At 44.9% G+C, this 17,882-nt stretch overlaps 2 protein-coding genes across 2 annotated transcripts in view; one reads left to right on the top strand and one right to left on the bottom strand.

Annotated features, from left to right (window-relative positions):
- LOC109397824 (tRNA dimethylallyltransferase) overlaps positions 1 to 17,882 on the top strand; it is a 523,805-nt gene that overhangs the window by 334,891 nt on the left and 171,032 nt on the right. The window lies entirely within an intron of this gene.
- On the bottom strand, positions 9,693 to 17,416 carry LOC109416565 (uncharacterized). Its single transcript, XM_062844401.1, has 5 exons — positions 16,972 to 17,416; positions 16,845 to 16,918; positions 10,083 to 16,783; positions 9,956 to 10,029; positions 9,693 to 9,894 (listed from the first exon to the last, which is right to left on the bottom strand). Exon 3 carries the CDS (start codon positions 16,544 to 16,546, stop codon positions 10,451 to 10,453), a length of 6,096 nt encoding a protein of 2,031 aa, XP_062700385.1. The 5' UTR covers positions 16,547 to 16,783; positions 16,845 to 16,918; positions 16,972 to 17,416; the 3' UTR covers positions 9,693 to 9,894; positions 9,956 to 10,029; positions 10,083 to 10,450.

Genomic DNA, 17,882 nt, shown 5'->3' with positions numbered 1-17,882 from the left:
CAATGTATTTCATGTGAAAAATCTTGAAGGCATCTTTCAAGTAATATCTGACGAAATTCGATGCCAGGAGGGATCCTAGAAATAATCCTGGGCATCCTGAAAAGAAATCCTGTGAGAATCCAGGGAGAAAGCCTGGTAAAAATCCCAAGAGGAATCTGTGAAGGAATTTTGAAAGGAATCTTTAAAGCAAACACGAAATAAATCCATAAAGCAACCCTTGAATATTCCGGCAGAAATCGTTAGAGATTTTCTGGGAGGATATTCCAGACGGAATTCCAGTAGGCATCCGACAAGGAATCTTGGAGAGAACCTCAAGGAATTCCTGAATCAAGAAATCTTCAGCAGAATGCAGGGGAAATCTCTGATGGAATCACTAGACGAATTCCGGCAGTAATGCCTGAACGAATCCAGAAAATAATCTCTGAAGTAATGCCAAGAGCAATCGCTGGAAAGAATCCCAAAAGGAGTCCTTTTGAGAATACCTGGAAAGATCTTTTGAGTTCGAAGAAAACTTGGGAGGAATTTTCAGAGAAATCCTGAAAGGAATTCTGAATAGAAACCCGGAAGAAATCCCTTGATGAATTCTGGGAGAAACCTCCACAGGAATCCTGGAGAATCAACCTATTTCTGACGGTCTTTATGACGAGCCTTCCAGTTGTCACAACACGTTATCTGAAAACCAATAGCGATCGTCACAACTCACTTTTGAATTTCTGTAAGTGAAAATCAATGCAATCCGATGATCATCACGACGAGTTTTCGTTTCCTCTAACTAAAAATGCGAACCATCCGATGGTCGTTCCGACCCGTTCTCCAGTTTTTCTAAAACGAAAATTCAATTCTGTTTGATGGTCGACAAGATGCTTCTTTAACTTCTTTTACTCAAAATCAATCTTATCCGTCGGTCGTCACGATGCGTCTTAGACTCCTCTAAGCGAGAAAAAAATCAGTCATACCCGAGGTCAGTATGATGCGTTTTGCAATTTTCTAACCGTAAATCAATTTTGCCTGACGTTTACTACGACGCATCTTCTACTATTTTAATCGAAAATCTGTCCGTGTGACGGTCGTTACGACGCATCTTCGACTTCTCTAACCTGGATGAATTCTCATCCGACGGTAGTTACGACGCGTTTTCAGTTTTTCTAACGGGAAATCAATCTCGTTCAATGGTCGTCACGATGCATCTTAGGCTCCTCTAACCGAAAATAAGTTCCGCTCAAGGTCGTTAAGACGCATTTTGCCATTTCCTACCCAAAAGTAAATTTTACTTGACGGTCATCACAACACATCTCCGACTATTTTAACCGAAAATCAGTGTCGTATGACGGTCGTCACGAGGCGCCTTTGACCGTCGTCTAACCGAAATTCCGTCTCGTCCCCGACGCGTTTTCAGATTGTCTAACCGAAAATCAATCTCATGCGGCGGTCGTCACGACGCGTCTTTGAATTTTCTAGGTGAAAATCAGTCCTATTCGACGGTCGTTACGACTCGTCTTTCAGTTTTTTTTTAACCGAACTCTCGTCTGAGTTCGTCAGGACGATAGTTTTCGTTTACGTTTCCAAAAAGATAGGACTAGGATCCGTTTCATCTCTTCAGTGCTAGCATTCTCAATGATAATTATTATCATTGAAATGATAATAATGTTAGTGATTGTGAAACTTCAGGTGATTCAGCACGATTCAAACGGAGCAATCGTTTCATGTTTAAACAGATGATAAAGCCTTGTCACAAATTTCATCGCAGTCAATCTAACATTAATATTCCTCGCCTCCTTGTTCGTTCAGTTGATTATCATTCATTGATCATCCAGTAGAAGAAAGACGATGTCAACGACTGACTGTCCGAAACCAGCCAGTCAGCTAGCGCAGTTCAGTCCACCTGACTGATTGCCTCAAACGCGTCCACTATTACTCAGTTTGCCAAATCGCATTAAAATTCTACGAGTGCGATCAACAACTTCGGTGGTGCGCTTCCCTCCTCCAGTTCCCAGTTTCTAACATTCAGTCTGCACGGTTCTGTGATTACTTTTCCCTGTTGGAACTGGCGGTTATCCGGCCAGAATGAATGAACCAACGCGATTGGACCGTTTTCCGTTTGTTGCCTGAGATGCTAAATTAAAACATGCAATAAGTTGAATATTTATGAAAGTTTAATCATCAATTTAGCCGGGTTTTCGCTCGGTAGGTGGTGGGTTTTTGGAATCGTAGCAGGCGGTAGGTCAGTTGCTCTGAACCAGAAACCATAATCACATTTGCACAGCCTTTTAGCACTTTTACGACGCCATAAAGCAAATACATAATCCAAGCTGGGAGAATGGTTTGGAGCCGGAATAATTTTCGGTATCTAATTGCCTCGCAGTACACGGGGCCTTGGACACGGGGAGGAAGGAAATAGAATTTTCTATCGAATCGAGTGGGCACCACCCTGAAACGATGGAAATTTAGCACGTGATCGCCGTGTTTGCCGGCACGCGAATCGCAGATGGCTGTGAACAGGAAGTGGGTGCCGCCTGCCGCCACAACGCAGCGCATACTTGGATGCACGATGCATCCTCTCTCTGCTAGCTAACCACCCAATAAACTCAGCTGACTTGTTGGTTTATTAAAAAAACGACGTCAACGACTACTACGATGAAGCTGATGATGATGACGCAGACTGCAACAGGAAGAACGTTGCCGTTGCCATCGGTCATCCAGCCAGCCAGAAAGTGAAACGGAACGCCAGCTCCAGAATGATTAATGAGCTTCCGGCTGCTGGTTCTTGCTGGCTTCCGTACACACTCGCCGATATTTCTGCGCATACTAGGATTGGTCGGAGTCGCTGCGCCGGGAAGTTTAAGTTTTCTCATTCGACTTTGTTGTTTTAAACAAACTGGAAGCGAGTGACCCTGATCTGTAAACACAAATTTTGCTGAACAATCACCAAAAACTCAAAAAATTACCACCAATCTAAACAACCAAATTTACAAATTTCCTGATTCCGATTCGGCTTCAACAACGAAACTACAATTTTACGATGATGTTAAACAATCCGTTGGATTACTTTGATCATGGGCGTATTCAAATATTTCATAAATAGGGGCCAACCCTGACATTTGCGAGTGTAATACCCTGTCCACTAAGTCCGCCTCTGCATGGTGATCACAAAACGATCTTCAAATCGGACATTCCTCGATACGACGGCGACGGCCATAAAACCCTTATGTTGTGGGTGCCCGTCTGGATTCGCACCGGCCGCTTGAAAACAATAAAAGAAAACCGCACACTACGATTGTACGAACGACTTCAGTTAAAACCAGAAGGAATTTCACCTCACCTTCCTTTTAACGACCGAATAGATTTTTGATTCCTCACGGCGGAGGTCTTTCCCGGGAATCGCCGCGCCGGCCACCGCCGCAATTGACGCCGATGACGATCGCTCCTCGCTGAAACGAATCCAGACCAGGAGGAGAACATCAGCGTGCGATACGATGTGATGTGTGGTTTGCCGGTTCATGAGTTTTACGATTTCCACCAAAAGTAATAATGTCGGCTGGGCTGGCTCTGACTGGCTAGCCGACCGGCCTGCTTAGTTACACGTACGGACTTCATTGATGCGGCGGCCGTTTCGTCGACGAAGGCCGTAGGCGTTCATAGCCGGGCCCGGGACCCGTTCTGTTGTAGTCTGGCGGGTTGCTACGATGGCCGCCCCGTCCATGGATTATGGTGCCAGACGAACATTATGACATTATGATCGTGGTGACAGTTTTTGCACAGTTTGCTTTCGTTCCCGGTTTTTGGAAATATCGTTTGCCATGGGTTTAATTAGCGGAAAGAATCATAGAACAAGTGCTAACATCGAAAGTAAACCAAGTAATCTGCTGGGAATTGAAGCTGTCAATTCCAAAGGGACTTGGAAATAAAATAATACAAATTGACGTGGCTTGTTTCTCATGGCTATCTTTGTCTTATTTATGCAAAACTGTCAGAATGACCTAAGAACTAACAAACCCTATAATGAATAATCAACAGAAGTCGAACGTAGAGCAGACATATTCCCAAACTTCATGCCTAATTCAGTAATGGTTCGACGAGAGCAACAGGAAAGCAGCCCAATGTATTCTTCATCCATTTTTATTTCATATTCGACTTAGCATGAGTTATACTGGAAAAGATTGGATAACATAATAGTTATTTATGTAACGAGTTGCAAAAAATCGAGTTTTGCAACGAGTTCCATACAAAATTTTATGCAATGATTTTTTCATAATGCAACTCATTTGAGTTGCATAATGTTCATAATGCAACTCAAATGAGTTGCATTATGAACATTATACAACTATTTTTCATTATGCAACTCATTTCAGTTGCATAATGAACCAGTTCGGAAAAATAGGCCATTATGATATCGAAATGAGTTATATGAAATGTATATTATGATACTGAATTGCATAAAAAATACTACTAAACTCTGTGAGATATAAGATGTACTGAATAAAGCTGTGATAAAGAGAATGATCACAGGACAGCAGGCGATATAGCGCATTTGACTTTCAATTTGGCAGCATCCATTTATTACGTAACGCTGAAATCAACATTTTTTTACCCCCTCCTCCCCACCGTAACGCTTTTTTGTATGAAAACCCGAAATTTTTTGTATGGACCGTAACGCTCGGTCATACTCCCCCCCTCATCCTAGAGCGTTACGTAATTTGTGGATGGCGCCTTTGCTATGTGAGTTTATGAGTTGCCTGCCCGAATAAAAAATACAGTAGAAAAACCGAACGTTGTATTGTAACAGTACTATTTAAAACCATATTTTTACAATAGACACCACTGTAAAAATAAAAATACAAAAACAATAAAATGTAATGCAGACACCATACAGTAAATTGTAAATAAGATTTTTACAATATACTATACGGGTTGTTAAGTATCGTAACAATATAAAAAAAAATATTTTTCTCCATATATATTTTTTTGCAAAACCATACATTATATTGTAAATGAATTGTTATAAATACTGATACATGGGTTTTAATATACCGTAGGGGAGACTGAGGAGACTTGATCCCTGGGGAGACTTGTTCCCCCCATATTTTCTCGGAATCAAAAACAGTTTTCTTTTGGCATATTTTTTCCAAAACAACATCTGGACAGACGACAATGTTTTGGCTATAATTGATTTTATTTATGTATTGCATTATTTTTTAATGGATGATGGATTGTTTTCAGTCCTTCAGAAATCTTCTAGGCGATTCCGAAAAATCTCAATAACTTTGTGAAAATTGAACCAAATCATGTCAAAATTTCACAGCACATAGTATAAACAACATACTATCAAACGTATTTGTCCAAATGAGGCTGTTATATAAATATTTCAAAAAATGTAGCTTAGTGTACACAACAGTGACATGGGGAGACTTGATCCCTCGAGGATTACACACACATTATACATGTGAAAAATAAAATTCTATTTGGAAGCCTCAATTTACTCGGAATTCTAGTATATTCAATGATAAAACGTGTCAGATAATTATTATTTTATTACACACCATCAAAAGGGGGATCAAGTCTCCCCATTTTCAAAATACGGCATATCCTTAACAATTTAAGTAAATCTTATAATTTCAAAAACACCGTATTCATCAAAAATGCAAGAAAACTTGAAAAGAAAATGAATAGGAAGCTTCTGGAGTTATTTTCCCTTTAAAATAACCATGTGCTCAAAAGGGGATCAATTGTGACCCATTTTTGAAAAATACATCATAAGACATGCCTCCATAAAAACTCAGTTTTGAAAACAATAACAATAATTTAAAGTCCTTCTGTTGTGTATAAGCTTGCAATAGATGTTTACCTGCCATTCTGTACGAAAAATGGATCTAGTTTTGTGTTTTTTCTTAAAGTTACAGGCAAATTAAGAAAAAGGGATCAAGTCTCCCCAGTCTCCCCTACATTGTACATTGTATGGTACACGTATACATGTTTCAAACAATAAAATGTACCGTAAATATATTGTTTTTATTTTTAGTTTCACTACTGGTTATACATTTGATTAAATGGTTTTGGAATGGTTTTCTTTTGTTATGTTGTATTGTTTTACATTACATAAACCATATAATGTTATATTATCTTGTCATTTTCCTCCTGTTAATGGCATCTTAGGCTTACTAGCATTAGGGAAATGGAACCATCTCGGCAGGGATCCTATTTTGGGCACTTTTCTGCTACAACTCAGCCAATTCTGAACCAATTGACATAATTTTTGGAACGCGATGAGATACGTATAGTATCTAGCCGTGTACAAAATTTCAAGTCAATTGGTTTGGAATTGACTGAGTTATAGCGAAGAGTGTCCAAAATACCGGCCGCTGCCCATGTGGTTCGCTACCCTATGAGAATGCGCTTTGGGAATTCTCCAGAGCGTTTTGGATAACCCTTCATATATTGGATCGCCCTCGTCGCCCACGTCTATGTCTGAGTCGAGGTCTGAGTAGTCTCTGATTGCATTAACAGTTGAAGCTTAGGTTCCCATGCCCCACCAGCCAGATAACCGGGTTTCGCAAACTAAGCATTATTTGTGGCAACACTTTGAGCGGCATGATGGAAATATGCCGAGCGCGCTAAGTATTATTAGACCACTAATGTAGTTGCATGAAGTGGGTGACGAGGTACATAAGTATCATTACAGCGTGCTTAACCGTTATTGCAATGTTGAGGCTCCAGTTTGACTAAAGTTTGAAATACACGGGGAAATACATAACAACTCATGAGAAAACTATCAAGTTTGATTCAAGTATAAGTAAGGTTAAAAAGCGAACCCGCAGACGAACCTATATTATAATTTCTTTCAGTATTCAGTCCAGTCCAGACCATATTTTAAAGATGGCTCTACGTCAAAGATAAAGTTCGTCAATCGTATTCCTCTCATCGCACTCTACATACCTAGCCCGCCATATCTCTTGGAGTTGCAGTTCTTAAGACATCTGGTTTACTACTTATTTAAACATTTTATTTATTTGATTGATTGATTTGACTTTATTAAAGAGACCCAAGCAACCAAAAGTTCGGATTCCGCTTGAAGAACGAACTCAGAAGTTCAAGTTCGGTTCAATTCCAGGTTTCGTTGAACTTAATTCTCCAAAAAAGTTACTCTTGTATTGTTTATGAACTTGGAAGTACATGTACAAGCTTTTGACTTCTCTTCAAAACGACATTAAAGTCGAAAAAAGGTTCAAAAAGAACTTATGTTGAACTTTAAAACAGAGTTCAATCAAATATTAACCGAACTCATGTTGAACTTTTGCGTGCCTTTAAAATTCAAATATAGTTCATTTGAACATATTCCAACAACTTGAAATCATCCATTCCGAACTTGTTTCGAACTTGTTTTGAACTTACTACTGAAAGTTCGGATAAATATTAACCGTACCAAAAGTGAACTTCACTTGAACTTCGGCGACAGCGGGGCCGGGGAGAAGTTCTCATTCAATTAAATCACTCGGAAATCGAGCCCAGCAGCCACAGCTTGTGTTAATTTCACAAGTACACTTTGTTCCACTATAATATTTGAACGTACTTACTTGTAATCAACGCAAAGGATCCGTATTGTGTGGCTCAAAGGCTGCCCCCGCAGCGGAAAACTGTTCCCCCCAGGATGCCGCCGGGGGTTTTTCGACTGCGCACAAAAATTTTCCAGCTTTGCTGGATGTTTTCACACCCGTCTCACTTGTCACTGCAGCGCACCGGTAATCGACGCAATCGTATTCACTGAAAACCAAGCTGAAAACTTATAATCTTTTCTTGAAGTCGATACACTGGCCTTAATTTATTGCTTTGCACTGCGAATCACAACAAACTGAGAATGTCAAACTGCGTAAGTTCACAAGAAGTTCCACGTGAACTTCTTTCGAACTTTCGACTTCAAAAACTATTCCAAGTTCAGGGAAAGTTCACACTCGAACCTGATTGAGCTCTACTATATGATATCAGCACATTGAGTAAAATCCCACAGTGCATAACAACACATACATGGAGTAGTGGTTAGGCACCGACTTTCAACGAGGAGATCCCGAGTTCAAATCTCAGTAAGTAAAAAACATCAAACATTATTTCAAGGTATTAGTCAATTTGGATTCCACATGAACTAATGGTTCTCAATAATAAATCACTTTTGAGGACTAAACATTTTTGTTGAGACAGTTTCCTCCGGAATAAAAACACCTATTGACAGCAGATCCTTTTCGATCAGCTTCAATGCTGAAATATATTATATTTAAACATAAACTACAACTTATTACTATTTACAAACTTACATTCTAGTATTTCATGTAATTCACGAAGGAGCAGCTTCCCAACACATCGTGCGCCTTGAGTACTTTCTTTGCTGAAACTATTATTCAATTGCTATTGTAGAGAACCTATTATATCTCCAACGAAATATGATTTTCAGTGTTGCCAGTTTCACTACACAATTTTATGAGACGAAACCCGTCACAGCATTCTCCCCCCGGTGAAACAGGTAACAAGGTGAATCATTCAGTTTTCCAATTTACCATGGAATTACTGTCTACGCTATAAATTCGCACAACCACTAACGAGCAGATCTCTATCATTTCGTTGTATAGTCAGACCTGTCAATACTTTCATTGTAGCTACCGATATCTAAACGATCTAAACGAGTCGATTTGATCGACAGAAATTTGTTTCCATTTCTTCCACCCGGATCAAAAACCACAAAGTGTACGGAACATCTAAATTCACACACGAGCATTCTGGATCTATTGTTGGTACCAAATAATGCAGACCGGCGGCTTAACCGACAATAAGCGTGTTTTTCCATATCCACGTATTGAATCAGCTGGCTGCTCACTTTTGCTGATTTGTTTGGAAGACGAGCAGCGATCCATTTCTTCACATTGAGTCGATCTGAGCATACACAATTACCGTTGGTTGTTTCTGAACCGATTTTAATACCGCGTTGAATGGTAGCAGAAACAGTGAATTGCTCCGTCACTCTAACACTTGCACATTGTTTTAGGGATTGGCGATCAACTATTACTGCACTGCTATTCGTGTTGCTATTGAAGGCGGACGTGGACGGGGTACAATCCACTACATTCTGTCGTCCTAATGTAGTGCGATTATTTGCGCCACCAAATTGTCCCTCAATTGCTTCTTTTCTCGCACAGAAAACCAAATCTATCCTTTGGACAGCCTTTTCGTAAGCTTCCTCAATCTCTTCCAATCTCCGTTGATATTCCTCTTCAATGCGCCTTTCACTTTCCTCATACTGGATCCTCCGCAGTTGACGCCGTTCTTCTAACAACTTCAACCTTTGCTTCGATCCCTCCATTGCATGAAACCAACAATGAATAGAATCATTGAAGTTTGTTGAGACAGTTTCCTCCGGAATAAAAACACCTATTGACAGCAGATCCTTTTCGATCAGCTTCAATGCTGAAATATATTATATTTAAACATAAACTACAACTTATTACTATTTACAAACTTACATTCTAGTATTTCATGTAATTCACGAAGGAGCAGCTTCCCAACACATCGTGCGCCTTGAGTACTTTCTTTGCTGAAACTATTATTCAATTGCTATTGTAGAGAACCTATTATATCTCCAACGAAATATGATTTTCAGTGTTGCCAGTTTCACTACACAATTTTATGAGACGAAACCCGTCACAGCATTTGTTCGGATCAAAATCGGCGCAAACAATTTTTGTGAATCGGCCTTTTATTGTGGCAGATCAAACTGTAAGTAATGAATTTAATGTACCGTCAATAGTCATACAATTAAGCATTTTTCTTATTTCTAATGAGCACACTTACAATTTTAGTTTGTCTTTCTCCTTCACTGGCTTTCCTTCTACCTTCCTTTACAGACAACGCAACAACCTAATGAATCAATACATTTGTGTTTGAGTCCACATCAATTAGTTATATAAAATAAACTTACGAATTTTGTCCTATAGAAATTCGGTTTTGGACCACTGTGTTGGAAGTCTCGTCCTCGTCGTGCGTATTCTGTATCTGTTGTCAACATTTGTTTACCTCCATTTCTCTAACTATTTCAACTCATTTACCTGGTTTCTCAAGTCCGCTTGCTGTCCAACCTGTCTCGTCCCGTCGGGCCTCAAGCTCCTCAACCACTCAATTTTCGTCCACGGCTCGGAAATATAATTTCGCTTGTGATCGTCTGACCAAATCTGACAATATGCTCACTAGTCACTCGCGGAACTATTTCTACTCCAACCAAAAATCTAACTTCTTTTCTAATCGCCGAACAAACTTTCGAACTATTCCTCTATTTTCTACCGATTATCCACAATTGCAAATGGTATCAAACTAATTCAATTTCTTCCTTTCTTGTTTTTATTTACATCGCATACATTTGACGGCTATCCGTCTCTCTCTCCTTCTCTTGTCATCGCTACTGTCATTCTGACACCTGTCAACCGACACTTACGCACGCTGCCTCATCGTCCAAATCATGCTGTGTGGTAACCGGCGCTCGTGAAGTGCTGCCAGAACATTCCCCGGCCCGTAACTCTGTCCCGGAGGCCTCATCCGGCTCAGGGTTACCACAGTCTATCTCCATCCTGGCCAGCTTCACTGTTGCTCGCTTGTACCTTCCAGTGCTGGTACGCACCCACGCTTGACGGATTCTTCCGTCGCCGGACGCGATGACCTCTTCAACTACTCCACGGATCCAGCACTTCCGGTTAGCACCCTCGACGACGTACACTACCTCTCCAACTCGCAATGGCCTCGATTCGCCGAACCACTTTGTCCTCTGGTTCAACGATGGCACGTACTCCTTAATCCATCGTTCCCAAATTACGCTGGCTAACTGCTGTGAACGCTGGAACGCGTCCCGAAGGGCCTCCGCCGGTTGGGGAGATGGCCGTGTCACGCACGGTTGGTTCGGAGATGCACCTCTCAGAAAATGGTTCGGAGTGAGTGCTTCTGCTTCTACGGACTCCTGCGACAAGTATGTCAACGGACGGGAGTTGATGATGTCCTCCGCCTCAACGATCGCCGTCTGCAGAATCTCGTCCGTTAGCCTTCTTCCGTCATCGAGCGCTGTAAGCGCTTCCTTCACAGAACGTACCAACCGCTCCCAAACGCCACCCATGTGCGGTGCGGCCGGGGGGTTGAACGTCCACTTCGTCCTCGCGTTCGTCAGTTGGTCTGCACAGTCATCGCTGATGCCCTGCACAGACTCCACCACTTCCTTGCTGGCTCCTCTGAGATTCGTCCCGTTGTCCGAGAAAAACTCGACCGGCCAGCCACGGCGGCCGATGAACCGGTGTATCGCCATCAAACAAGACTGCGTCGTTAGTCCAAACGCCACCTCCAAATGCACTGCGCGTGTTACCATGCAGGTGAACAGTGCGATCCACCTCTTCTCCGTTCTGCGCCCTATGGTCACGTCGAACGGCCCCAGGTAATCGACTCCGACGTAGCTGAACGGCCGTAGATTCGGCGTTAGTCGCTGCACTGGCAGTGCCGCCATTCTTGGAGTTTCCGGACGACATCGATGTACCTTGCACCATACACAGGAAGCTGCCACTTTCCGGACTACAGCATCGACGTGGAGAATGTAGAACAGCTGCCGCAATTCGTTCTTCACCGCCTGACGGTATCCATGGCCACTCCGCTCGTGGTAATGCTGAACGATCAGCTGCGTAATCCGATGGTTGTCCGGTAGAATCACCGGAAATCGTAGGTCGAACGGTAGAAATTCCGCCCTCTCGGTTCGGCCTTCGATCCGAATTAATCCATCCTCATCGATCATCGGAGTCAGCTTGTACAGCGGACTGGACCTCTCGATCGCCATCCATCGGTCCACCGATCGGTCTTTGTTCTTCAACAGCACTTTCAGCTCGTCGATGAAGCTCTCCGACTGCGCTACTTTTAAAAGACACCGCTCCGCCTTCTCATACTCCTCTTGTTTCAATGGTATGCGAACTGATGCTCCTGTGGATGCCATCCGCACCTTCAGCTGGCCACTCGTTGCTCGCAGCGTTTCAGTCGGCAGCCTTTCCTTCTTTCGTCTGCAGTTCGACACGAACCGGAACACGCACGCGATCGTCCGTACCAGGATCGTCCACTTCGAGAATCGGTTTGCGTCCACAAGCACCGCAGGAACCTTCACATCATGCAGCAGTAGATGCACCCGTAACTCCTCCGTCGTGTTCGCCGGTGGCATATTCTTCCTCGGCCAATCTTCCTCGCTCTCGTACAGAAACTGCTGTCCTCTCACCCAAGCGCTGCTTGGCTTTGTATCCGGATCCTTACCCCACTTTGTCAGCTGATCAGCTACATTCAGCTTCGTGGGCACCCATCGCCAGTCTGCCAGTCTCGTCAGGCTCAGGATCTCTCCGATGCGGAAACCGACGAACTGCTTATACCGACGCTGATCAGATCGAATCCAGGAAAGCACGACCTCTTCATCCACCCAGAACGCCACCTTGGTGATGACAAAATTGTGGTTTTCACGCACCGTTTGCGACATCCGTGCAGCAAGCACCGCTGCCAGAAGTTCCAGTCGCGGAATCGACAGCTGCTTCAACGGCGCCACCTTTGCACGACTGGTCACTAGCGCGCACATCACTTCTCCTCGTACCATGGCTCGGAAATACGCCACGCATCCGTACGCTGTCTCGCTCGCATCCGCAAATATATGCAGCTGCACGTCCTGGATCTCTTCCGACCGTGCACTGCCAAAGTAGCTCCGTGGAAGCTTGAATGCTCGAACTTCGGCCAGAATGTTCGTCCACCGTTTCCATTTGTTGAACGCCGCATCGTCGACCACGTCGTCCCACTGACAGCCTGTCCGCCAAAGATCTTGGATCAGCATCTTTCCTAGTATTGTTACTGGCGCCAGGAATCCCATAGGGTCGAACTGCGCCATCACGATACTGAGCACGATTCGTTTGGTCGGGCGTACTCCTCCTCGAAGGACGGTTGAATACTCTGGTTTCGACGCGGTGGCAAAGCAGAAAGTGTCTTCGACCGTATCCCATACGATTCCCAGCACCCGTTCGTACTCCGTGCTCTTGTCCAGGCTAAAATGAACTGCTGTTTCCCTGCTTCGCTCCCCGAGTTCCTCCAGGACCGCCTCTGAATTCGAAACCCAGTTCCTGATGTGAAAGCCACCGCGGGAGTGAACGTATTTCACCTCACTAGCTCTCTGGATCGCTTCTTCCACAGTGTCCACGCTATCGTAATAGTCGTCGACGTAGTGACGCTTGACTATCGCTACGGCCGCTTCCGGATACTGTTCCGAATACTGCTCGGCGTTCAGATTCTTCACGTACTGTGCTGAACTGGGTGAACACGTTGAGCCGAAAGTCGCTACGTCCATAACGTATACCTGCGGAGCTTCGTCACTGGTCGCCCTGAAGAGAAACCGCTGCGCCTGCTTGTCCTCCGATCTGATGCGAATTTGGTGGTACATTTCCTGGATGTCACCACCGAAGGCGATCGGACGTTCTCGGAAATGGCAGATCACTCGTGGCAGCGGAACCAACATATCCGGACCTTTAAGCAGCTCGGAATTCAAGGAGATCCCGTTCACCGACGCAGCAGCGTCCCAAACCAAGCGGACTTTGCCCGGTTTCCTAGGGTTCACCACGACGTTCAGCGGCAGATACCACGCAGTTCCCTGTGGTGTTTCCGCCAGCTCCACCTCAGTTGCTTTGTGAGCGTATCCCTTCGACTGGTATTCCTCTATCTGCCGACACACGTTCTCCTTCAGCGCTGGGCTTCGCTCCAACTTTCGATCAAGTGCCTTCATCCTTCGGTCGGCCATAGGGTAACTGTCGGGAAATCGCCTTTCGTCGCTTCGCCACAGAAGACCCGTTTCAAAACGATTGCCCACTCGCTTCGTCGTCGACTCGAATATCTGTCGAGCCCGCTTCTCTTCCGATGGCTCTGGTACGGCGAACGATGTATTCGGCGCTTCTTCCAACACGTATTGCTCCCGCATCATGTCATGGAGCTCCTGATTGCTCACTGGTGCGACGGAGTGAAGGTTCAGGTACGTCTGCACCATCGGTCTCCGCTTTTCGGAACCGTAAATCGTCCAGCCCATCTTCGACCGAACGGCGATCGGCTCATTCGGCTTTCCAACCCGTGACTCCAGCGGCGCGAACAGATGCAGATTATCCAGTCCGATGAGGATCGTAGGCACACCTGAGGGAAAGTCCTTTGCCGGCACTCCCGCGAGATGTGAGTATCGCTTGACCACCTCTGCGTACCGAATGTTCTGTTTGGGCAGCTGCAACTCTGATACCGTTCGCGTATTGAACAGCGGATACTTTTCCTTCGAGCCCTTCGCCGACATGGAAATCTCTACGGTCCGAGACTCGTTCTCAAACCGGTTGATATTGCCGGTCCACGTGACTATCAGCGGCTCGAGTGTTCCTCCTGCCTTCAGCCGTTTTGCCACTGCATCATCCACCAGCGTCGCCGACGAACCTTCGTCCAGAAACGCGACGGTGTCGTACTGCCGCTTGCCGACGTGAAGTGTCACTTGCATCATCCGGAAAATCACCTTGCAGTCTGACTTCGCTTCTTGCAGCTGCACTGACTCTTCCACCCGGTGCAACAAAGGATGATGAGATCCCTGGCAATTCCGCATCATACACCGGATCTTCGACGAACACCGACTTCCGCTGTGTTTGTTCAAGCAGATTCCGCAGAGTTTCTGCTTCTCGACTTCTCGTAGCCGCTCCGCGATGTTCATTTTCCTAAACTCATCACAATTACGGATGAGATGATCCGTTCGCCTACAAATCCAACATGGCCGGCTGGTCACCTCGCTGCGAGAACCTTCATTCTGCCTCTTCTCTGATTCGTGCACATGCACAAACTCCTTCTTCCGGGGATTCTCTCTTCCAGGCCGCACCCGCTCGTTCACCGACAGTGTAGAGAACTCCGTCACCTCGGAGACGTCGGAAACGATGTCGGTTGTGAATCGAGTGAACATCCTCAGCGGACTGTCTACTCTGCCGCGCTTATACCGGACCCAATCCAGCTTGTAGCTCGGCGGCAATTTGTCGACCAGCTCCTGCACTAGCATCGGGTTATTGAGGTGGTCGCTGAGCTGTGCCGCTTCGAGATGATCACATAATTGCTTTACGGTGATGCCGAAACTTATGAAGGTTTCCAGCCGATCGGCTCTCGGCGCTGGAGCGTTTCTCACCTTCGTCAGCAGCGTCTTCAGCAGCTTCTCCGGCTTCCCGAACAGATTCCGTAGATCGGTTATCACGTCTGGTACTGAGTCCGGTAAAACCAGCCTGCTTCTTACTGCCTCGAGTGCGTCGCCTTGTAAGCAGTCCTGCAACCGCTTCAGGTTCTCCAGATTTGAAAATCCGCACGCCGCCGTCGTGTATTCGAAGCTGCTAATGAACAGCGGCCAGACTTCTGCTTCTCCCCGAAACTTTGGAAGGTGTTGCGACACTGCTTTTCGAGCAGCTAGTTGCTCCCTGGAGATCCGACCAACGCTTGGCCCTGGCCCTTCAGCACCTCTGCTTCTCCGCAGACTGCTATGCCGGCTGCTTTCCGCTCGATCATCTAGCTGCTCTTCGTAGATTCGGCCAACTCTTGGCCCCGGCCCGTCAACAACTCTGCTCCTCCGCAGACTGCCACGCCGGCTGCTCTCCGCACGAACGTCTTTAAACGACTCGTCGCTGCTGCTGTCGCCATCACTGTCGCTGTCCTCACTTGTGCCAGCTTCGAATTCCGTGATCACCGGCACTTTCGACATCGGCTTTGGCTTGCCAACTTGCGTCGAGCATCCCGCTCCGAATAGTTCGTCTCCTTTTGGGTACGCTCCCCGAAAATCCGCGGTCGACGGCTTGACGACTGCCGCCGACTGATCCTTCAGCCACTCCTTCACTCTCTTCTTCGGATGGTCCTCCGAAGCTTCGCCAACAGCGCTTTCTTGGCCTTTCAGCGCGTTGACTCGGTTGACGCTGCTCGTAAACTGCCTCCGAATCGCTTCCCGCTTCTTCACAAATGCTTGCTCTGCTGCCAGTTGGGCGTCCAGTAACTTCTGTTCGTGCTCCAACTGCTGCTCCTCCATTTCGCGTTGAACCTGGAGTTCCAGCTCACGCATCTCCTGTTCTTGCCTCTGCTGTTCTTCCTTCCACGCCTTCTGCCGAGCAAGTAGCTTCTTCCGCGCCGCCATCTGCTTTGCAAAGGCCTTCTCCTTGGCGAGCTGCTCCTCTTCCAACTGCTTCTCAATCGGATCCACGTCAGAGCCAGCTCCCAGGTCGGACCCTCCATCGCTTCTTTGGCCGGACTTCTTGCTCCGCTTCTTGGCCGCTGCATCCGGAACTTTCAGCTGCTGCGCACTACTTGGGAGACACTGTGGGCACCGCCAATCACTGTTGACAACCCCTTGATCAACACCAGCGCAAGAAAAATGTGCCCAGTGTTGACACTTCCCACATTGGACCCAGTTTACGTCCTCAGACATCGACTCCGACATCGAGCAGAACAAACATTGCTCGGTCTTGGAGGGTGAGGAAGCCATTCCGAAGAATCCGATTTAAAATTTTTGATTTTGTTCGGATCAAAATCGGCGCAAACAATTTTTGTGAATCGGCCTTTTATTGTGGCAGATCAAACTGTAAGTAATGAATTTAATGTACCGTCAATAGTCATACAATTAAGCATTTTTCTTATTTCTAATGAGCACACTTACAATTTTAGTTTGTCTTTCTCCTTCACTGGCTTTCCTTCTACCTTCCTTTACAGACAACGCAACAACCTAATGAATCAATACATTTGTGTTTGAGTCCACATCAATTAGTTATATAAAATAAACTTACGAATTTTGTCCTATAGAAATTCGGTTTTGGACCACTGTGTTGGAAGTCTCGTCCTCGTCGTGCGTATTCTGTATCTGTTGTCAACATTTGTTTACCTCCATTTCTCTAACTATTTCAACTCATTTACCTGGTTTCTCAAGTCCGCTTGCTGTCCAACCTGTCTCGTCCCGTCGGGCCTCAAGCTCCTCAACCACTCAATTTTCGTCCACGGCTCGGAAATATAATTTCGCTTGTGATCGTCTGACCAAATCTGACAATATGCTCACTAGTCACTCGCGGAACTATTTCTACTCCAACCAAAAATCTAACTTCTTTTCTAATCGCCGAACAAACTTTCGAACTATTCCTCTATTTTCTACCGATTATCCACAATTGCAAATGGTATCAAACTAATTCAATTTCTTCCTTTCTTGTTTTTATTTACATCGCATACATTTGACGGCTATCCGTCTCTCTCTCCTTCTCTTGTCATCGCTACTGTCATTCTGACACCTGTCAACCGACACTTACGCACGCTGCCTCATCGTCCAAATCATGCTGTGTGGTAACCGGCGCTCGTGAAGTGCTGCCAGAACAATTTTTTTTTTCCATTTTTTCGAAGTTTATTTTTAAGCTGAATAGCGTTCCTTTCAGCGACACAAGTGTACTTTTTGTGAACTGAAGTTCGGTTAATTACTTAAAAAGTGAGCTGAATAGAATGCTATTCATATATCTTCGAATAGCTGATTAAGCCCAAACATGCTATTTTATCCGAACTTTTGGTTGCTTGGGGACTTCCAGCCCTTGGCTGGTTCGTCTCTATAAACATTTTATTAACTTCAAATTGATGTTTAAACTTTTTTCTTTCTTTTCCTTTGCATCAAAAAAGTCACAAACATCAACAAAACAAAGCACGGAAAAAATCTAAAACTGAATAAATAATTAAAAATGCATGGAAAAAAATATTTCGGAAAAGTGAATGGTTCAAACGTAAGAAAAACAGTATAATATATTGTTACATAAAAATCGAATGTAAATGTATGGTAGCTACAATGTGCG

The sequence above is a fragment of the Aedes albopictus genome, chromosome 1 (genome assembly GCF_035046485.1).
Source record: "Aedes albopictus strain Foshan chromosome 1, AalbF5, whole genome shotgun sequence".
NCBI lineage: Eukaryota > Metazoa > Arthropoda > Insecta > Diptera > Culicidae > Aedes > Aedes albopictus.
This window is presented reverse-complemented; position numbering and strand designations above follow the sequence as displayed.

What these genes read in the sequence shown, in the direction of transcription:
- LOC109416565 (XM_062844401.1), bottom strand. Translation starts at nt 16,546, where the DNA reads ATGGCTTCCTCACCCTCCAAGACCGAGCAATGTTTGTTCTGCTCGATG.